This window comes from Chinchilla lanigera, unplaced genomic scaffold (genome assembly GCF_000276665.1).
Source record: "Chinchilla lanigera isolate Chin_1 unplaced genomic scaffold, ChiLan1.0 scaffold00041, whole genome shotgun sequence".
Taxonomy (NCBI): domain Eukaryota; kingdom Metazoa; phylum Chordata; class Mammalia; order Rodentia; family Chinchillidae; genus Chinchilla; species Chinchilla lanigera.
In genome coordinates, this window is record NW_004955442.1 from 15,181,746 (window position 1) to 15,204,210 (window position 22,465).

Genomic DNA, 22,465 nt, shown 5'->3' on the forward strand with positions numbered 1-22,465 from the left:
GGCCCAAGGGAAAGCCCCATGGCCAAGGAGCCAACCTCCTTCAGGCCCCCGCAAGCCACAGGCAGGACACAGGACATACTCCTAGCTGCACTGCCCAGGGTGGCTTAGGCGCCACAGCTCTGGGCAGTGTGCAAGAGCTCAGCCAGCAGGGAAAGGCCCACCTGGGGTTGATGCCTGGGACTTTCTCAGTGTTGGTGGTGGCAGCTCTGTTTCTGAAGGCATCCCTCTCCACTCTCTTGCCCCTGCGTGATGGGGCAGAGTCCGAGATGGTGTAGCCACGGGGGCGGAGGCCACTGGGAGAGCGAGGGGAGCTGGATGGCAAGGGACCCTCAGGCGGAGCTGGACCTCGGCTCTCTTCACCTGCAGCTGACCAAGTGGCGCCTTCTCCATCCAGTATTCCTGACTGGGATCGGGCCTTGGCCTCGGGACTCAACTGGCCAACATCAGCTTTGTCCCCAGGTTCTCCAAGGATGTCCTGCAGGGTCTGTAGCTCAGGAGAGGAGCTGGACTTGCTCAGGGGCTGTGAAGGCTGGAAGGAGAGGTCCACCAAGGGCCGGCCCCCCTCGGAAGAGACAGCCCGCTCGATGGGTATGCCTCCTGCAGCTAGCTCCTCCACTTGGGACAACTTTTCCTCCTGGCTGGAGGCTGAGGATGACTGCAAAAGGCCATTCAGAGAAGGTGTTCAGCAGGTCCCTTGGAAAGCCCTTCCCCCCGCCAAGCTGTTCCCACCTTCCCTGGGCCCATGCTGAGTAGAGGAGCAAAGAATTACAAAGCCTGGAAAAGCCACATCACAAGGGCCACCCCAGGACACTGTGAGCAGGAAGGACATGGAAGAACAGATGGCCATCTCTCAAATGAGACAGGGCAAGGCCCGTGCATTTTTAGGAGGCTTGGGGAAGGGATTGCACCCCTATCCCTTCACCCTCCTGGTGGCTCAGGGCTGACTCCAAGGCTGCCTGTAGCACTCACCCTGCTGTAAGTGTCAGGGCGCTGGCAGCGCCTGTCTGTACCTAGCGCTGCTTCGAAATCCTCCAACTCGGGGGGCTCCCCTGGCATGTGAGTCTCGCCTGGACTTCCTTCCTCCAGAACCACAGCGGAGTCTGGGAGGACACAGACGGGGCTGCTAGGTACTGAGCTGGGCCCTACTGCTCAGCGGCCTCAGAATACCAGCCTTATTCCTACCACAGGAGACAGTGGCCCTGCAGAGCCTCCCTACAGCTCCGCTACCACTGTCACCATGGAGCAGGCTGGGAGGGACATGGAGGGGCTGGTATCTCTTGCATGGCTCCTGTACCAGCTCTGCCCACCCAGCATCCACCAGAAACTGCCTCTGCACCTCCAGCCAGTCAAGGGCAGGACAAAGAAGTAGCCCCACTCTAGATGGGCCTCAGCTTGGGAGGGGCACAGCAGCTGAGAATAGCCCTCAAAGACAAGGAAAAAGGCTGTTTCTCTAGGACTTTGGACCAAAGGAAGAGATTGATGGAGAGACCCCATCTGCAAGCAGACTCAGGGTAGAGAGGGAGGCCTTCAGAAACAGAGCGGCCACGCTGACAGCAGAGGCCTTCAAAGCTCAGCCAGGCTGCAGCAGGGCACGCGCGAGAGAGGGCTGAGGTCGCCAAGCTGAGTTTCCTGTGCCAGCCTTAGGGTAGGGTGTAGAGGAGAAGAAGCAATGGAGGATCAGCACAGCCTGCGGCCCCCACCCTCACCCCCACCCCCGCTGGGCACAGCCCTTGTACACACATCAGACAGACCCCATCTGCACACTGCCCTCATGATTGGCCCCTACCCACACCAGGGACTGCAGGAGCCCAGGGCAACGGGCCAGGTGCTGGTCTGCAGGACCCACGGCCAGCCTGTGATGACAGTCACAGTCTAACCCATGGGCTCACAAGGCCAATCAGATTACTGGGAGCCAGGGCAGGGTCAGTAGAGCCCCAGGACCAGGCTCAACCCCACCAGCTGCCTGCTGCCATCAAGAAGACTCAGGGCCATCCCACCTCCAGCCCTTAAGGGCTGAGAGACCTCACACAGCTCAGGAGTAGAGCTCAACATAAAGGGGCACATGTCAAAAGGGGCTCCCATGACAAAGCAAAGGCATTCTGCACAGATGTCCTCATGCGAGTCAGAAGCCTGTTCCCCCAGGGTGATGAGGGCCATGGAGGGATGACCAGATGAGGGATAATGAGAAAAAACAGTGCCTATGAGGCCGAGTGGTGCTCTGCAGCAAACACCGCTTCCTCAAAGGGGTGCACGAATACCTGCCCAGGAAATGCTCCTGTGCAGCTGTCCTTGGCAGCTGGACTGGTACAGGGAGGAGAAAGAGGCCACTGCAAGGGAACCACGTGAGCGGCCACGTCAGCAGCAGAGACTACACACAGGCCGAGCAGAAGGACAGGCACAGCCCCGAGCCTGGAGAGGAGAGAGGGGAGGGCCAGCGGCGGCCAGGCCGGCACACGGGCTCCCGGCTCTCCAAGCGGCTTGTGTGGACCTTTGGGAGGTAGCACTTCCCAGATCCTCATGAGTGGACATGGAGCTTCTAAGCACCATCTGTGGCCACGGAGAAGGGCCACAGGGTATGGCCTAGGAAGATGGCACCTGGCCAGGTGGGGGCACAGAGCAGACGCTGCTAGGCTCACGCATCCCATGCCAAGCTGGGCAGGAGGTATGGTTGCCACAGTGCCTCCTAAAGCCCTGAGCACTGGGCCCTCACAGAGGGAACCGACAATGGCTCCACAGGCCTCCATCTGTTCATGAGGCTGCTGTCCCCACAGCATCTGGGTGGCAGCCAGCAGTTGTCAGACTCCAAGGGACAGGTCCCTTAAGCACAAGAGAACCTGCTCCCAAATGCCATGGCCCAGAGCACTGGCTTACCCCCAAAGACTCTTGAGGATGATGGAGTCAGAGGCCGCCAAACAGGAAGCCCAGGGCCCCACACGGACCACAGCCACACACAGAGGCCTATGTGCTCACCTGTATTAGAGCGTGGGAGAGGAGGGGGCTTGGCTGTGCCAGCTGCTGGCACCGACAGTGACTTGTACAAGGCAGTGTCCCGATGCTCCTTAAAGCGCTCGGCAGCCATGAGGGCATTGGACAGCTCCTGCAAGGGCATGTTGTTGATGTCCGAGGAGAAAGGGCTGAGTGGATTCTCCAGGCTCATCAGCCAGCTGGTGTTTCCTGGGGAGGGCAGTGAGAACCCTTAGGCCTGCACCTGCAATGAGCCATCACCCTAGCCCTCCCAGAACAGCCTCCCCCGAAGTTGTCCCAACAGCATGTGTCCAGGGTAGATGCAGTACGCACGCCGCTGTCCCAGGTCAGTATCCATCCAAGGCCAGGCAGGCCAGGTAATAGGGACGCACCGCAGGTCAGCAGCATTCTGCTATAGCCTTGCACTCCAGTGCCCTGCTCCCTTCTCCTCCTACCACTTGGTCCCCACAGTGTCCATGGGACCTCCTGGGCTCTAGGCCTCCCTCCCTTCCTTTTGGTTAAGATGCTCATTATTTACAAATTTAATTTTGGTTTCTGAGACAGGATCTCGCTGTATAGCCCAGGCTCGATCCTCCTTCCTCAGCCTCCTGAGTGCTGGTTTTACAGGGAATGTGCCATCCCACCCAATGTGTTTTTTGTTTTACAGTACTGGGATTGAACCCAGGGCCTCCGCACTAAGCCACACCTTCAGGCCCACCCCCCTTTTTTTGCTAACTTGCCCATGCTAGCCTTGAACTTACAAACCTCCTGTCTCAGCCTCCCAAGGGTTAGGACTGTAAGTATGTGCCACCATACCCAGCAACCAGATGCTGTTACCAACCTGAGTTATATCCTCCACCTAATTCATAAGTTAAGCCCCAATATCCAAGACCTCAGAATGTGACTGCATGTGGAAATATGATCATTAAAGAGGTGATCAAGTAAAATGAGGTCACATGGGTGGGCCCTAGTCCGATCTGACTGGTGTGCTCTAAGAAGAGATTACAAGGGATGACTACATGAGTGCACAGGGAGAAGGCAGCATCTGCAAGCCCAGGAGGGAGGCCCTAGTCTCAGCTTCCAGCCTCCAGGGGGACAATAAAGCTCGGTGGCCGTCTGTCTAGCTTAGTCTTCTGCCCAACACAGGCCTGCCCTTGACCTCTGGAGATCCAGCTTTAAGGTCACTTCCAAATGCCCTATGCTTGCTACTGTGTGCACTCACAGGCCTGTGGGTAACTTATGGAGGCCTAAGCATGAGCACAGGCATTGGGCAGCCCAGCCTGTCTGCCCCTTGAGTACCTGTGGGCCTCCGGACCAGAATTTCTGCCCAGCCCTGGGTAAGCAGAGGCACATAGGCTGCCAGGTTCGTCTTCTCTGGTGCTAAAGCCCGGGCACCTGCAGAAGTCTGCTCAGGCTTTGTGGCTGGTGTGGTCTGCAGTCCCGGAGAGGCAGGGCCACCTGTAGTGTGGGGGGCTGGTGCATCCAGGGCACCAACCCGAAGGCCATGGCCCCCTATGGAGTAGTAGGTGCGACAGCTTGTTACCACTAGGTGCCTAGTACGAAGCTGCCAGTGTAGAACTAGCTACTCCACCCAGCATCTGGCCAGCCTGGAGACACCAGGCTGATGCCCAGGAGGAGGCAGAGCTGTGGCAACTGGGCCTCCTAAACTTGGTCCTTGAAGAGTCTTAGCCTCCACAGGCCCAGGACAGAAGAGGACCTAGCTGCCCCAGTTGAGCACAGCAGGGAAAGCTCTGGGGTGCGCTTGCCTTGGGGTCAGAGTGAACATCCATATGATAGCAGCCCCTCAGCTGCAGGGAGCCTCACTCTACTACTGAGGGGTGCTGTACCCACCCCCAACCACCTGAGATAGCAGGATACAGGACATCACCCAGGGTCACTGAGAAGGGGCCAGCCTGAAGCAGACCCCTGTCTCCTTAGCTCCACAGGGCCCTTCTGAACACTAGGCCAGCAGAGGTGCTGGGTACCTGCAAGGAGATAGCAAGGGCTGAGGCTCACCAGACATGGAGCGGACACGGTCCCGGGCCCCACGGGATACCTGCTGCCCAGCCTGGGACTCCAGCTTTGCAGGTGCCTCCTTTGTCTGTCTTATGTGCACACCAGGCTCAGAGCTGAGGACACAAGTTCCCTACACGTCAACGACAGCCTCCTGGGTCTCCAGACCAGCAGGACACACAGAGGAAAGGAGCTGTCACCTTGACTCTGGGGTACCCTGCAGCTCGCCTGAGTCTAGGCCCAGCAATGACCGGGTCCCAGCCCCAACACTTGTCGTCACGGTGACAAGCTTATTCCCAACCAGCCAGGTTTTGGTCCTGCCACCAGCCAGGAGGAACTCTCCTACAGGAGACCTGGAAGCACAGAAACACCCAGTTCAGCTTGCAGGGCTGTTCTAAAACAGGGCACCTCTGGTCCTAAAGACCAGTGTCTGAAGCCCAGCTACCTGCAAGAAGGAGGCCTACACAGCTGGTTTGCCACCATTACAACAGAAGCAGTGTGGCCACAGTAAAACAGCTATACAAGTGTACTTGCCACCCCTGGACCCCAGCTGTGGAGCACAGCTCGTACCTCTTGGGGACCGCAGTGAAATTAGAGAAAACATATCGGGCCATCATGTCCAGACATGTTTCTGTGAGCTCCAGGTGTAGATTTTTCAAGTTGTCATCAGCCTGGGCCATGGAGTTCTCATCTGCAGACCCAAGGCTGGCACTGGTGAGGGATGTCTGTATTCTGCTGAAGGGAGAGGCACAGCCGGGATTAGGGTGCTGGGCAGAAGCCAAGCCACCTATCACCAAGGCCAAAGCTCAATGCATGCACGGCGGAGAGGCCTCACTCAGAAAGACCCCACCAGGACTAGGGCATGATGGTCCGTGGAACTGCAGCACTGCAAAGTGCAAGGACCACATCATCCCAAAGGGAGGCACTGCATGGGAGAGACCCAGGCCCTCTGGTCAGAAATATGAGAGACTGGCAAAATAGGGCATCCCTCCTGCCCGAGCACACAGGAGAGTTAGTCATGGCTGTGGCAAAACAGCTTAGTCATGCAGACTCGGAAATCATGGGGGACAGAACAAGATTGCATTCTGCCCAAAGGGCCACCTCCCATCAAGGACATGGAGGGGCTGGGATTCACATGTAGCTTTCTACCCTCATGCTCCAGCCAGGTGAGCTAGGGCTATTGTCCTGCTCCACATACTCCCCAGGGACAGGGGAAGGGCTTGTGCAGGTTAAATTCCGGTATGAGTATCACAACCCCTGAGCAATATTTTGCTCATGATAAGGACTTTGCTAGAAATGCTGAGAGGGGAGTCTCATTGAGCACCCTCCCCCAAAACTCCTGACCGAGTCTCACACACGGAGGCCAGAGCCCAAGTGAGGCATTAGCAAAGAGCTAGGTCAGAGTGTGGGCTGCCAAGGCTGGGGAGGGACTTCCAGATGGGGGAGAAGGCGGCCCTCTGGTAGCGCAGCCTGGGCAGCATGGGCAGCATGGGTTACTGCAGGCAGGCAGCTGCTGGGATACTGACAACCAGGAACTGGCACCTGGATTTGGACGCACCAGGGAGAACTTACGGGCTGGGCTGGGGCCTGGCCAGCATCCCCACGATGCCCCACGCCACCCTCCAGCCCTGCACAAAAGCCCAACTCCTTCCAAGCTATAACAGAAAGTAGACTTTTCCTAGAAAAATGTCCAAGAAGAAAAGTCCACTCTGCAGAAAGTGACAAGGCTGAACCTGAGCGAGCGTGTCTCCACCAACCTGCATGGGCACTGCTCTAATGTGCAGACGCCCTTGCCTTCCAGGGATAAGCCTGTGGGGGCTGCCACTGGCCTCCCGGCTTGCTTGAGCAGCCCACCCCAGCCAGCCGGTGAGGATGCTACATAGCCAGCCCATGCTCACTCCAGGCTCAGGGACAGAATGCAACCTTTCCACCCCTTACCACCAAGCTTCCTGGGCGAGAGGGGGCAGGCTCTTCTCCAGCCCCTGCCAAGGAGGATGTGGGCAGGTGACGAGGTCATGCAAGCAGCCCCATGCACCACCACCCGGGTGCTCACGGGGCCAAGCTCCAGGGTCTGTGCCCCCCACCCGACATAGCCCCGCTACCTGCGGACCACATGTTCAGACACACTGATGCTTCGGCACCGGAAGGCCTCGGCTGCAGAGCTCTCCTTGAATTCTTTCACGGGTGGGGAGTTATTCAGGCCTTGTTTGGGGGCTCTGGCTATCCTCAAACTACCGGGTGAGGAAGGAAGCCCCAAGCCCCAGAGAGCCCAGCTCCCGGGAAGGGGAGAACAAGCCATGGAGGGGTGAGGAGGAAAGGTCCCAGGCCACAGAGTCAGGATGGAGACATCCCACAGGTGAGATGAACAAAAGAACCATGCCAAAGGACAGTTAGCAAGGAAAGAGACAGAAAACAAAAATGCATAAAAATACAACTTGTAAACGCGACTGAGAAAAAGTAAGGTTTCACGCATGATACCAAAACAAAGGATACTAGCGCAACTTAAATGTGTGTGGATCGCCCGAACGGCAGGTTCCAGGCTATGCTGACCTGGCATCCCCACCCACTTGGTGGATGGCTGCACCCCTGCTCTGGGACCAGAGGCACTGACTTCTTGATAGCCAGGCCCTGGGGGTCACTGAGAATGAGGCAAGCTCTGAGTTTGAGGCCCAAAAGCCCCAAAGAAGAGGCTCCACCCACTGTCGGCAAAGCTTCTACTCCTAACCCCGGGGGGCTTGAGCAAGGTTTCTAAGTGCAGGTCATACTGGAAAGTGCCGTATCCCACCTAGGGAGAGCTGAGAAAGCTGTGCAGGAGATGGGGACAGGCGGGATAGCCGTTCAGTGATACGCAAACAAGAACACAGAGGTCTAGCACAGCTCTTTTCAGACTTAGCACAAGCAGCTGTGGTAGTAAAGAAGAGCATGTCCCCTAACGAGCAAGCTCTGGAGGAAAAAGGGTACCCTGTCTGGAGGCTGGAGGCTGGACTAACAAGAGGCCCCACGGCCAAGGAGGGTACAGCCACAGGCTACCCCTGCCAGGCTGTGAGCAAGCCTGGGTTCTACAGTATAGCAGACCTGATCTCGGACACCTACAGCCAGCATCCTGATCCCCAACTCAGCAACTTGTACTTGTGGCCCAGGCAAATTGAGACAGGCCAGTGTGACACAGGTGGAACATTAGTGACTCCTGAAGGCCCTACCATGTCTCTCAAAACCAGGGGCAGATGAGCCCCAGCACACCCTCAGCCCCAGGCCCATACACACCACACTGGTCAGAGGTCACAGCCTGGGATCCCACCCCACCTGATACCAGGCATTCCCCAGCAGGGATACCAGGCCCCGAACCTTTTGGGCCTCTCATTGAGGCTGGTGCTTCGTGCTCTGAAGCTGTCCTTCTCAGGGGTGTCATCAAAAGACAGGAGGACATTGGAGCGTAGACCCTGGAGTGAAGCAGACCCAAGCTATAAGGAGGCCTGTGAACAAGGCCTGGGAAAAACTGCAGGCCCAGGACAAGGTGGTTACCACCCTGAGGCTCATGCCTACCTCAAGTGGAGTCCAATGGGCTGGGCTCAGCAGAGCCTCAAACAACCCCCACTTCCCTCCCTCCTGCCCAATGCCCTGCTCCAGCCAGACAAAGCAGGTCCTGGCTCTAACAGATACAGGCCTCCCTACCTCCTGGGCTAACCTTAGTGATAAATGGCACAAAATCTTTTCGGAAGGGCAGGCGGCACCTAATGAACCACATGGCAATGACATGATGAGCCAGGCACACGATGTACTGATTGAACCTGGAAAAGAAGAAAGGGGAAGTGCTGTCTGCACCCAGGATCCAGGATCCAGGATCCAGAGGCACAGAGCAGAGTGCTCAGTGACTCTAGAGCTCAAGGGTTAGTGTGGCTTCCTGCTCCAAGAGGTGAGGACTGGCCACAGCAGGAGGGGCAGGGCCTGGGTGACCGGTACTTACTTGGAGGGGTTGGTATACGGCAGGGAGATAGCAAACACACTGGCATACTGTTCAGCAGCAAAGTTCCTGTAGAGATGGGGCAGCCTGGCAAGAGCTGCAGGGCAAGGACAACTCTTCAGGGGAACCCAGGCCAGTCTGCAGGTAGGGTGCAGTCACCAGCAATGTCACCAGGTCCCATACCTTATTTATAAAGGCCAGGGAGGCTGCTCTGGCCTGAGATAGAGAAGGCCACAGCTATCCAAATGTGGCCTTCCTAACTCTGGCCTTTGTTTCTCTACTCCAGGGGCCAGCAAACCACAGTTCCCAGACCAAATTCCACCAGTGCCCTCTATAGTTATATAACCTGCAAGCTGTAAACTTTTTTTTTCGTATTAGGAATTGAACCCAAAGGGTTTCTAGTTAAGCCACATACCTAGCCTTCTGTTTCGAGATAGGGTCTTGCTATGGAGTTCAGGCTGGCCTCAACTCACTACATAGTGATTCTCCTACCTCAGTCACCAGGAGTGCTGGTATTACAGGCATGCCTACCACCCCCAGCTACTTTTCATACTTTACAAAGTATGCAAAATAAAAGAATATGTGACAGGGAACCTATCTGACCCACATCATTCTACTCTCTGGCCCTGCCCACCAAGTGCCAACGCAGCTCCCTTCTGGTCTCAACACCTAAGGATCTGCTACTGGCCACACATGTACCAGGTGAGAGAAATGAAGGGGCAGGTGAAGGACCCTGAACTCCTGGGAGATGGATGACAAGGGGATGGATGAATAAAGGAGAAAGAACTGACAAAACCCAAGGTATGGGCCGGGTATAGTGGCACATGCCTGTAATCTTAACACTCAGGAGGCTGAGACAGGAAGACTGCTTCGAGTTTGAGGCCAGCATGGACTGCACAGTGAGTTTAAGGCCACCTTGAACTACACAGCAAGGCCTATCTCAAAAAACATAGAAAGACCCAAGGTGTGATGTGTGCCCTGAGGAGCAGAGACAGGGTGCTGGGTTGGGGTGGGGCTGAGGCTGTCTCCTTTTGGGGGATACTTCTGATGCAGGGACTAGGGGAGGAGCAGCTTGTCTAAGTCTAGGTTGGAAGATACAAAGTCTGCAGATGTCCAGGCCCTGAGGAGGCAGCCGAGATGCCAAGACCTAGGCTTCCCAGGGAAGGCAGCCAGTAAGCAGTGGGTGGGGAAATCAGCGCAGGATACTGAAGGCAGGCCCAACCCCACCCGGAGGCTCCCTGCATACTTGCTCCCCTATACATACTCACTGGACAGAAACTCTAGAAGTGGAACAGCCATGCTGGCCGTGGCAGAGATGTGTGTGAGCTTCACCACCAGGACAGGCAGCGCCTTGATCATGATATCAGGCATCTCCACACTGCAGATGGCCAAGGCCACCACACATTGGCTGGCACAGCGGTAGATGAGGCCTTGCTCCAGGCAGTAAACCATCTCACGCTGTGGGAAGCAAGAGCCTCAGGCCCCACCTGCTACCTGTCTGCCACAGTCCCCCACCCACAGCGACACCCAGGCCACCCTACTACGCCAAGCATGTTGTTCCCAGGTCTTGTCTCCCCTTGGCTCATTCTAGGGTGCTCCACAGGGATGGAGGGGCAAGGTTTAAGAAGGTCTCTGAACACGTAAGTAACAAAGCCAACCACCAACGAGGCCACCATGGCAGACTGCACAGGGCTTCCTAACCCAACCCCACTGCCCTCCCTAGAAGTAGGATATGCTGGACCCCTGGACTGTTTGGTTCTGGGAGCCCCATAGGCTGGCCTTATGGCTAAAGGGAGGGACACCTGATGCAGCAATGCTGCAGGACCCCATATGCAGCTCTGGCACTATCCTCTGAGAAGGTCGCAGCAAAATGACAGTTAAGATCTCAGCTCAGGGGCTCAGCACCCCAGGAACAGTTCTTTCATAAAGCCAGTACCCTTTCAGAAACACCAGAGACCCAGCAGAGCTCAGACAACCTTCAACCCAACACCCTTTGGGGCAATGTAAGTGGAAGCAGGCCGAGCCATAAAGAAGGGGCTAGGGTGTATCCAAATGGGGTGGAGGGCTTTTACTTCAGCTCGGCCCGAAAGAAGTAGAGCTCTATATTAATTTCTAACAGTGCTACAGTCAGGAACCTGGGCTCAGGGGAAAGGCCAGCCCAAGCCTCAGGCTAAGTCCCTCTCCTAGCTACCAGGACCCTGATGAGGTATGTGATTTCTTAAGACCTGAGTTATATGTGCTTGAGCTTCAGCCACCCACATAAAAAGACTTGTTTCCTCACTGAGATGCTAGGGCTCTAAATGAGACAGTGAAGGTGACAGCAGCAGTGTGTGTGTGGTGGTGGCGGTCCACACTGCAGATGGCCAAAGCCACCACACATTGGCTGGCACAGCGGTAGATGAGGCCTTGCTCCAGGCAGTAAACCATCTCATGCTGTGGGAAGCAAGAGCCTTAGGCCCCACCCGCTACTTGTCAGCCACAGTCCCCCACCCAAGCGACACCCAGGCCACCCTACTATGCCAAGCATGTTGTTCCCAGGTCTTGTCTTCCCTTGGCTCATTCTGGGGTGCTCCACAGGGATGGAGGGGCCTTTCTCCATCCCTTGGGTTGATGGTTGTCTGAGCTCTGCTGGGTCTCTGGTGTTTCTGAAAAGGTACTAGCTTTATGAAAGAACTGTTCCTGGGGTGTTGAGCCCCTGAGCTGAGATCTCTTCTGTGCCCCAAAGCACAGAGAAAAGTCCTTCTGTGCTTTCCAAACCTAACTGGAGGCGTGGAAGGAAAAGAAAGCCATCCACTTCTCAAACCCAGCCTGGCTACCCATCACAGAACTGCTCCAGGGACAGGTCAGGGAATGCTCCTCCAAGGGGGAGACACTGCTGGACAGGGGAGGACAGAGGGACACACGGAAGAGCTGCACTAAAGTCCAGACCCCCAGAGAGAATTTGGAGGCACCAAGGGATACAGATACCCAAAGTTCTGGGCTGGCTGGCAGGCAGGGGTCCAGTAGTCGTGAGGGGAAGCCAAGCCAGTTCACCTCACCCTGGCCTAGAACCCCGTTTAAAAAAAAAAAAAAAAAAGTGAGCCCTCCATTTAGGGCTAGGTTTTCAAATCTCAAGCACCATGAGGCTCCCAGGTTCCCCCTCTTCATACCTGCTTGGTCTTGTCCAAATAGTTATGGTAAGAGATTAACACTGTCAGAACAGGAACCACGGCCAAGTGCAGGTCGGTTCTGGAGAAGCCTTCGGGGGTGCCTCGGAGGCGCTCAAGGGTCTTTGGGCCTGAAAGCTAATGAGCAAGATTCATCTGTGAAGGCCCTGGCCAAGTCCCATGGGTAGCCAGAGGGTTCCAGGGAGGCCAGGAGAAGATGTGAGTCCAGAGTACAGGAGGAGCAGGGCATGGGAGCACACGCCTGTAATCCTAGTACTCTGCAAGGGTGAAGCAGGAGGATCACAAGTTCCAGCCCAGCCTTGGCAATTTAATGGGACCCTGTCTCAAAATGAAATAAAGCAATAGGGGCTGGGGATTTAGCTCAGCGGCAAAAGCGCCTGCCTGGCAAGCGCAAGGTCGTGAGTTCGGTTCCTGGCACCAGAGAAAAACAAAACAAAACAAAACAAAAAAAAGAAATAAAGCAATAAAAGGGTTGGAATGTAACTCAGTGCAAAGGCCCCAAGTTCAACCACAGCACCGTAGGAAAAATAAAGAATATGAGAGGCTACTGCTTTCTTTCCTGGCAAGGATCAGCCTTTTCAAAAAGTGGGAGGGTACCACCTCTTGACAGGTGACAGGCAGAGGCATGACATGAACAACACAGAAGCCCCAGCCAGGAAGAGGAGAGAGAGGACAGGCATGCTCAGTTACATCCTCAAATAGGAACCTTTAATGCCCCATAAGCTGAGATTTCTGGCCTACTATCTACTGGCCCAGGAGCACAGTTTGTGTTCCAGAGGCTTTGAAGGAGACAGTCTCAGTCTATCAGGTCATAGCGCTTGCTGTCTTTTGGAGGCGATACTGGACCATACCCTCTACTCCCAGCATGCCAGGCCCACCATGAATGACAGCAGCGGGGTCAGTGCAGACCTGCTGGGTGGGCATTACCATAGAGCAGAGGGCCGAAGAGAGCTGGTCGACATTGCATGGAGATGTGAAGATGAGGACCTTGTAGCGCAGCGACTCTGGCAGCTTACTGAGGACCAGCTTCAGCACCTTCCAGTCAGTCTCCTACAGGGAAAGGGATAGTTAAGGTGGGCAGGGTATTCTGGACCCTGGAGACAGCAGGCCAAAGCCCAGTGTGCAAAGCTGTCCATGGTCAGACAGCAGCAAGGCCTCTGGATGCCCACTTTCGCACACAGGGACCTACCGAGCCTGGGCCTCTGTCCTCACACCTGCAGTAAAAGCTGCTGCTCAAAGACAGCTACTCTGGGAATGGCAGCTGCCCCCCAGAGGCAAGGATGGGCGGAGGTCCAACAGGGAGCTGACACCTTCTTCCCCTCTTGCCCCAACTCAGGATTTCCACTTGCCTCACTCTACTGCCTGGCCCTCCCCTCATCTGCCTGCAGAGGACCAGTGGCTGCCTGCATATGCCACTGTACCCAGGAGTCTATGATCGGTGCCCACCTCTATCAAGTACCAACTGAACTGCCAACAATAAAGAAGAGGCAGCAGAAGAGCAATCAGACAGCTAAGAGGGAAAAGCAGCAAGTCAATAATCCCCAGGCCAAGACCCCTGCATGACAGAACCAACAGCAGCAGCCCAAGGCCACAGTGACAGGGAGGACCTATTCATGGCCTTCCAACCCCACCTTCACCTGGACATCTCATCAAGGAGCGAACCACTGCCCACTGTCAAGTCAAAAGGCAGAATCTTAGATGCCCTTTCAATTACTAACCCTGTAATATGAGGCCTAGAGACTCCTGGGTAATTTCCCACTGGTCTTTTGATGCCGCCACCTGGTACCTCAGGACCCTGGACCTGCCTCGGCCTCTGGCCCCCAACCTGCTGCCCTATCCCTCCCTGACCTCAGCCTCCTACCACAGCATCCTCTTGCTTCCACGCTTTGCTAACTCCACCTTTCAAACTGAAACCTTCCCCACCTTTCAAAGCTGGCTTCAGTTTGCCTGGCAGGTATCCCAGAAGTGACTCCCACCATACCCCGCCTCCCTTCCCCAATAACCAGTCCATGCCCTGCTTGAGGCTCAAGTGAGCCTATGGTAAAATCTGCTACATGGCTGAGCCATGCTGCAAACCTAGAAACAAGGGGCTCTCTCAAGGTCACCCACATGGGAGGGATGCATTCCAAGCACCTAGTACTCTCAGGTCAGTGCCCACTGCAACTCTGTCTGGCCAGAGGCAAAGGACCTTCTCACCTGCTTCAAACACTGCAGCAGAACTCGGAAGAGCAGGGAGTAGGGCAGGTGGCCAAGCCGCAAGGCAGGGCCTCCTGATGCAGAGCCTGGTGGCCCAGTGGGAGGGGAAAGGGGGCCGCCAGCCTTCTTGTCAGAGGCCCTCTCAGGCTCCCTGCAGAAGCAAGCAGAACACCAGATGAGGCCTATCCTACTTCAGACATGGGAAAAGACACAAGACTCCCTTCTGGCCCACAGTAAGAATCCCATCTACACAGTCCCTCCAGGGCAGACAGCACTTGATTCTACCTCTAACCCAATGACCCTGACACCCCTGAAGCAGCAGTTCAGGACAGGGACCATCTCACATACGTGCTGTCACACAGGCAGTAGGGACTGAATCTCACAATCCCGTCCTTGGTGGGTAGACCCAGGCGGTGGAGCGCATCAGCCCGCAGCAGCAGCAGGAAGTCAAAGGCCTGGAAAGAACATAACTGTGCCATCCAATTGAGCCCGAAACTTGCCCAGCCAGGGTGGGCAACATCGCCTTCCCACTCAGATCATGTATCCCAAGGACACCTGAGGCTTTTATTCCCAAGCTGGTATCCTACTAGAGACCACAGAGCCTAGCCTTCCCTGCCCTGCAGTTTGCTGTAGCACTGCAGCTACAGGCCATCTGAAAGTCGGTGTTTCCTTTTCTCTGCTCCCATCCCAGGCTATCATGTAACGCAGTGATAAGCCACAAAGACATGGGGACTGAAGGCAAAGGAAGTGCAGAGGATACTGAGAGGCTGCAGCCACTGAAAATGCCACAAAGGGAAAGCCCAGCGGTGGGTCCCTCCCCAAGCAACCCTGCCTCTCCAGCCTGTATGCATCATGTCCACCAACACAGAGGTGGTTTGCTGAGCCCCAGGGAATGGATGTCATACCTGTAGCCGGATGCTGCTGGCAATGGGCAGGGAATAGCTATGCTTGTAGTGGAGCTGGATGTGGCTGACAAGTGTCTCGTACACACGCATGGCATGGCTGGCAGGCAAGGTGTACAGCTTGGTCTGTGAAGAAAGGGTGCTATCATCTTGAGGGAAAGAACATGCCATTCACCCAGGGAGGGGTGGAAAAACCAGGAACATCTCTCTGGAGGTTGAGCAGACAACACCTGCCATGTTTCCTGTGCATAGCCATCAGTTACCAACACCACTCCAAAGGGCATCTCTTCATGTATCCATCTCATCAGCAGGGAATCAATAAATTAGGAAAAACCTTTCCAACAAAAACTGAGAGGCAGGGGCTGGGGATTTAGCTCAGCGGCAAAGCGCCTGCCTGGCAAGCGCAAGGCCGTGAGTTCGGTTCCCGGTACCGGAGAAAAAACCAAAAAAACAAAAAAAAAAAAAAAACAAAAAACTGAGAGGCAATCATCTAACACCCATCCTAGCAGGCTGAAGACAGATTCTCAATGCTACAAGGCAAAGAGGTCAAAATGCAGCAGCTGGTGGAATGCACACACTGCAGGCTTACTCCCAGGCCAATATCCCACTGCAAGCCACACCCTAGAAAGGCCCTAGACCCTCCCTGGCAGGTGACAGGCATGACCAGGCAGCCTTCTACCATGTTAACAACCCTGGGGCGGCAGGCCAGGGTCAGGGTTGCAGGAAGATATCAAGAGCCTGAGGGGCCTTGGTGGCCTTTGGGTCTTACAGGTTAGCAGCAGGTACTGAGAAGCTCGTTAGTACTGTTTCTCTGTCTCAGAGCACAGGATAGGAAAACATCATCCTGCACTAGACCACACAAGGAGGGGAGTTTGACAATTCATCGCAACAGCAGACTTTTGCAATAGTCTCACAGGGCTTCAACCAGGTGCTCTCAGCAGAAAGGGGGTATCTGACCCTTCACTGGGGTTATGTGTGTTTTACTAAATGGATATATGACTTTTATTATTTCCTTATTTTTTGGCTGCAGTAGTGGGAACTGAAATTGGGGCCTTGAACGTGCTAGGCAAGCAGTCTATCGCTGAGTTACATCCTCCAGCCCATTTTGATTTTATGAAGTATGACCAAAAAGTACAGAATTAAATTTTTTTCAGAATTAAATTTTTAAAAAACTTATTACAGCAAAACACCCATTGCTCTCAATCCTCCCTCAAAATACTCTTCCTCATTTTAAACACATCTATCCCATTGTTTTTGCCACATTCGGAAGCAGTTCTGGAGGTCCTGTTTTGTGAGTGTTTTTAGTTGCACTGTTGTGGCTGCCCCAATGTCCTGAATAAATTCAAAAGATTGACCTTTTGTGGTCATTTTTACTTTGGGGAAGAGCAAAAAGTCACGGTGAGTCCTAGATCCAGTGAATCAGGTAGCTGAGGCCACATGGTAGCTTTTATGAGCCTGCCTTTCTATTGGATAGTACTCGGCAACAGAATACACTGTTTTTCTCATACCTCACAAAGATACTCACAAAAGAGGACTTCCAGAACTGCTTCAGGAATTGGCAAGAACAGCTGAGTATGGTGGTCTATGCCTGTAATCCCAGCACCTAGGAGGCTGAGGCAAGAAGACCACCCCAAGTTCAAGGCCAGCCTAAACTACACAGTGAGAACCTGTTTCCAAAAAAAAAAGTACCAAGATGGGCTAAGTGTAAGTCTGTTCAAAGCAAGAGGATTATATTGTAAGAGAGATTAGTGGCAGTATGTCTTTTACTGTAATTAAGTTTTAAACGTTCACTATATATTTCAATCACACCCTTTTTAAAAATTTTATTTATTTATTTACTTATTTATTTATTTATTTACGTATTTATTTTTTGTTTGTTTTTTTCCGGTACCGGGAATCAAAACTCACGACCTTGTGCTTGCCAGGCAGGCGCTGTGCCGTGAGCTAAACCCCCAGCCCCACACCCTGTTTTTTGACACAGTATCTTGCTAAATTGTCCAGGCTGGGCTTGAACTTCCAATCTTCCTGCTTCACTCTTGCTTCAGGCTTCTGAGTAGCTGAGATGATGAGTATGTACCACTCTATATCAAGCTAAGTAGACCACATAACTTTTTTTTCTTCTTTTTTTTATTATAAAAAGAAGAAAAAAAACCAGAATTTGAAAACAAGATAATAGGAGAGTAACAATAATTAATACATTAGACTGCATGACTTTTTTTGCAGGGGTGGTACTGGGGATTGAACCTAGGGTCTTTGTACTGGGCCACATCCACATCCCCTTTTTCAGTTTATATTTTGAGACAAGATCTCACTAAGTTGTTAAGTGTCCAGGTAGCCTGGAACTCTCAATCCTCCTGTCTCAGTTTCCCAGAGTGCTGGGGTTACAGGTATGTGCCACCATTGCCATACCTATACCTTCCAATTAGAAAGAAAGACAGACCTATACCTTCCAATTAGAAAGAAAGACAGACAGACAGACAGACAGACAATAATCGCCATATTCTGCCTAAATGAGGAAACAGCTCAGACCTCACAGCTGGATTTTCAAGACAGAACAGAACATCTCACCTTTTCTCTACAAAACAAGGTTCCAAATTCATCCATGCCACAGGGTCCACTGTTGGCTTGTTCCTTTCCCACAGGTCAGGGTGGCAAGGAGCAGACTCTGATGTATAAGACTCTTAACTAAACAGGTGTGGTGGTGCATTTGTATAATCCCAGCACTCAGCTGAGGCAGAAGGATCTCCACAAATTTAAGGGCAGCCTGCACTACATAGTGAGTTCAAAGACCACCCTGAACTACACAGTGAGACCCTGTCTCAAAAAACAAAAAATAATATCTAGCAAGGACTGTCTAGTTGTCATCAAATGACATTTTAAAGTTGCACGCCAGGAAATAAAAACTAGTGACATATCAACAATACAGAAACCTGTTCAACTATCCAACATCTTACAAACTAGAAATTGTTTTTCTTTTTGAAAGAGGATCTCAAAAATTTGCTTAGGCTATACTTCAACTTACTATCTTCCTGCCTCAGCCTCTTGAGTGCTGAGATTACAGGCATATGCCATCATACCCAGTTTGACCTAGAAGTTTTTAAGCCAATGAATTCATATATTATACTTTATGTGATATTAATACTCATAAGAACCCTTCAGTGACACTGTGAGGCAATCAAGGTACAGTGGCCAAAGGAGGAGCCTGATCACTGCCCGCCTGGAGATGTGTGGTGACGGGGCTGGAGATTTAGCTCAGTGGCACAGCACCTGCCTGGCAAGCACGAGGTCATGAGTTCAATTCCAAGTATTGGGAAAAAGCAAAAAAAAAAAAAAAAAAAGAGAGAGAGATGTGTGGTGAGAAGACAGGATGTGTTGAACTGGGTATGGTGATACTCACCTGTAATCCCCACTACTTGGGAGGCTGAAGCAGGAGAAGCACAAGTTTGGGGTCAACCTGAGCAATTCAGCAAGACCCTCTCAAAACGAAATAAAAAGGGGCTGAGGGTACGTTCCATGCTAGGTCACTTGTCTACCATGTGTGAGTTCTTGGGTTCAATAAAAAAAAAAGTGGGTGTGTATGGAGGGATCAGAGGAGGAACTTGTGGTGACAGGATGCGACACATGAGAGACATGTAATGACAAAGGAATGTGTGGGGACAACAGAAAGGATATGGGGTCAAGAGGGCCTGTGGTACCAAAGACCCTCAGGAGCACCAGGGCATCAGGCTCCAAGAAACACCTGTGGGGATAAGAAGCATCTGCAGATCATCCACCTGACACAGGACTTGTGTCCAGAACATACAGAGAACACTTTGGATTTTGTTTGTTTGGTCTGGTTTCCTGAAACTGGGTCTCACTATGTAGCTCAGTCTGGCCTCAAACTCTCCTGCCCCAGCCTCCCAAGGACTGGAGTTACAGGTGTGTGCCATCTTATCTAAAACATACAGAGAACTCTTATATCTCAGGAATACAAAGACTAACAACCCTCTAAAAAATGGGCACAGACCTGAATAGACATTTCTCTTCAGAAAATACACAGCTGGCCAACAACTAAATGAAAAGATATTTGGGCTGATGGTGTAGCTCAGTGGTACAGCCTTTGCCTAGCATGTTCAAGGCTCTGGGTTCAATTTGCAGCACCAGAAAAATAAAAAGATGCTCAACATCATTACCTTTCAGGGAAACAAAACCACAGTGAGACACCACTTCACACCCACTTGGATGGCCACAGTCAAAGAAATACAAACAGGTGGGGTGCAGTAAGTACCCCAGGTACTCAGGTATAGGAGCAGGAGCTGAGTTTGAGGCCAACCTAAGCAACATACCAAGACCCATTCCAAAAAAGGGAATGGGCTGAATATGGTGCACACACCTGTAATCCCAGCACTCGGCAGGCTGAGGTAAGAGGATTGCTGAGCGTTCAAGACCAGCCTGGGCTACAAAGTGAGCTCAAGGCCAGCCTGAACTGTATAGTGAGACCCTGTCTCAAAAAGACCAAAAAAGAAAGAGAAAGAATGGAAGAATGAAAGAGCAAAGAAAGCAAAGAGATGTAACAATGCTGTAGAAGACAACATTTTCTCTGTGGTGGTGAAGTCAGAACATCACATATGGTTGAGGGGGATGTGAAATGGTGCAGCCCTGGTACAAAACAGGCTGCAGCTCCACAAGCCTTAGGCACAGACTTAACCTCCAAACCACCAACCTACCCTCCGCTCCCAGATGTGGAAACTCATGTACACACGAACACTTATGCAACCATGTTTAAAGCAGCATTCTTCACAAGAGTCAAAAGGGAGAAACAACCTAAGTATCAATTATCAGGCAAATGGACAAAGAAAATATAGACCATCCATGCAATGGGACATTATTCAGCCATAAAAAGGAATGACGTATCAACACTTCCATCAACACAGATGAACCCTGAAAATATGGTACTCATTGACAGGAGCCAGATACAGGAGGCCACATGTTGAGATTCCATTTATATGAAATGTCCAGAACAGGCAAATGGATGGAGGTAGAAGGCAGATTGGTGCTTGCCAGAGGCTGGGGAATGATGGCTAGTAAGTGTGGGGTTTCTTTTGGGATAATGGGGTATTCCAAAATTAACTGCAAGCTGGACGTGGTGGCACATGCCTATAATCACAGCACTCGGAAGGTTGAGGCAGGAGCCTCCATGAGTTCAACGCCAGCTGCACTATGTAGTGAGATTTGTCCCACCTCCAAAAATAAAATAAAATAGCTCTGTGAAACACACTGAAAATGACCAAGTCATTCACTGTAAAATGAAGTTCTACAGTATGTGAGAAGGAAAGCTGTTCTCAAACTTAGACAGCTATCAAGTGGAACAGACTGCCTCTTCTGCCTCAGCTGATGAGGCACCAACCAAGGCAGGTATCACACAAGGGCAGAACTTGGTTCTGACCTGGACTCAGGGTCAGTGCCAGACTAGACAGCATGGGTCCCACTGTGCCCTGCAAGTCTCTCAGCCAGTCAGGACCTCACCCTGCTGCCCATCATAATCACCACACCCCTGTGACCCTGGTAGAGCCCAGGTCTCCAGGGAGACATATCCAGGAAGAGTAGCCTCCAATGAGAGTGAACAGGAGCTGGGCAACACACCCTCCCACAAGAGGCCTCCAGCAGAAGACCCACCCACCTGAAGGATGACCAGGAGCCCCAAGACTGCTGTCTTCACATCCTCCAGGGAAGCTGAGTAGGCAGTCACATCCCTTTCTTCCAGCTCGGGGGGCAGAGAGAGGGAGCGGGCCATCACCTTAAAAGATGAACATGTAAGTCCCAGCCCCTAGCTCCAGCCACTCTCAGACCTAACACTTTCTACCACAAATAACCTGCTTTTTCACTTTTCAGAAAGAGAGAAAGGTGCACTTTAGATAACCAACTAACTGCTCAGGAATCACAGTCCATTTCAAAACTAAAAGGGAAAGGTATTGGCTATGTCAGGAGGATATGGGCCACAGCCCTGTCTCCTGGGCTGTGTGAGCTTCCCAACATCTAGCCCAGTTCTCAGGGAGCTACACAATACCCATTTCTAAGGTCCTGCAAGCAGTACACAATCCAACCTGGCCTCTGGACATTACTTATCTCTGCTAGGAGGGACATCCTGACCTCTGAAGACAGTCACAAAGCTGAGAGTGGACAAGGGTCCAGGGGATGCACTTGTCCACAGGGTTTTACCACCAAGAGGAGTACCTCTGGCACTTAGCCACCCGCAGCCCTGGGTCCCATGAGGCTCTCACTTTTTCAATGATGTCTAGAAGACTGTTGAAGTGGTGGGTATGGCAGCCTTCTGCGAGGTCCACCAGCAGTTGAGTGGCCAGCTTTCGGACCTGGGGGTCTCTGTCTTCAGGGATATGAGAGAGTTGTGAGATGACCACTGAGTTAATCAGTTCCTCCTACATGGGCAGAGAGAGAGAAGGTAAGTCTCTTGCCCCATGGGAAGAGAGGCATTTCAGTGACACTGAATTCCTCAAGAAATCAACTAAAAATCTAAGGTGTTAATCAAGACTGCAGAAAAGCTGAGCAAGGTTGATCACGGCCTCTTGAGCCTCACATACTCTCCAGGGCTCTCTCTCCCAGGGCACTGCCTAGCCCCTCAGTTCAGATCAGTGGCTGCTATATAAGAGCCTGGCACAGCCACAGAGCCAAAGCTGCAGGCTGATGTGATGCAGCCAAGGCAATGTCTCTGCATGCTTTTCGTCACTCAGTTTCACAATTGAGAGTAACTCCTTTAGCATGTGTGAGGCCTTGAATTTGATCTCCAACACCACATACACAAAAAATCCTATGTAGAGGGCTGTATGTACATTGGCAGTAGCAAACCCTGACCTCACAGAAACTACTGCGATGGAGGGAGTGGTATGAAAGCTTTTACAGAGACAGGTAAAAAGTGCCACGGAGGCGGATGTGGTGGCACACACCTGTAGTCCCACTACTCAGGAGGCTGAGGCAGGGGGACCAATGCAAGTTCAAGGCCAGCCTGAGCTATATAGTGAGACCCTGTCTCAAAAAAAAAAAAAAAAGAAGTGCCACAGAACAAGGCAGGATGACATTAACTCTGATGAGGAACCAGAGAAGCTGAAAGAGGCTTTTGGAAAAGGAGGCACTGAGCTCTGCTTAAAGGAGGGAGGGTGGGAGGGGCTGCAACACACAGGTGGGGGAGCCCACAAAATGCAAGGCTAACAGTGGAAGGCCTCCAGTCCAGAGTGAGAAGGGAGCGAGGCCTCAGAGCTGAGAGTACA

General features: G+C 52.7%; 1 protein-coding gene across 7 annotated transcripts in view; it reads right to left on the bottom strand.

Annotated features, from left to right (window-relative positions):
• Tsc2 (tuberous sclerosis 2) overlaps positions 1–22,465 on the bottom strand; it is a 38,623-nt gene that overhangs the window by 3,390 nt on the left and 12,768 nt on the right. For 2 of the 7 annotated variants that reach the window (XM_013517660.1, XM_005391468.2), the window contains exons 15-34: positions 21,464–21,619; positions 20,863–20,979; positions 15,207–15,329; positions 14,650–14,756; positions 14,302–14,452; positions 13,033–13,155; positions 12,088–12,222; positions 10,207–10,396; positions 8,942–9,035; positions 8,663–8,765; positions 8,323–8,417; positions 7,080–7,208; positions 5,548–5,712; positions 5,178–5,330; positions 4,981–5,093; positions 4,264–4,476; positions 2,971–3,174; positions 2,259–2,327; positions 970–1,100; positions 162–655 (exon numbers count right to left, since the gene is read on the bottom strand). In XM_013517660.1, coding sequence (XP_013373114.1) covers positions 162–655; positions 970–1,100; positions 2,259–2,327; positions 2,971–3,174; positions 4,264–4,476; positions 4,981–5,093; positions 5,178–5,330; positions 5,548–5,712; positions 7,080–7,208; positions 8,323–8,417; positions 8,663–8,765; positions 8,942–9,035; positions 10,207–10,396; positions 12,088–12,222; positions 13,033–13,155; positions 14,302–14,452; positions 14,650–14,756; positions 15,207–15,329; positions 20,863–20,979; positions 21,464–21,619 — 3,065 coding nt within the window. Of the gene's footprint in view, positions 1–161; positions 656–969; positions 1,101–2,258; positions 2,328–2,970; positions 3,175–4,263; positions 4,477–4,980; positions 5,094–5,177; positions 5,331–5,547; positions 5,713–7,079; positions 7,209–8,322; positions 8,418–8,662; positions 8,766–8,941; positions 9,036–10,206; positions 10,397–11,311; positions 11,372–12,087; positions 12,223–13,032; positions 13,156–14,301; positions 14,453–14,649; positions 14,757–15,206; positions 15,330–20,862; positions 20,980–21,463; positions 21,620–22,465 lie in introns of all 7 variants that reach the window. The other 5 variants (XM_013517657.1, XM_013517658.1, XM_013517661.1 and 2 more) reach the window with 5 other exon arrangements.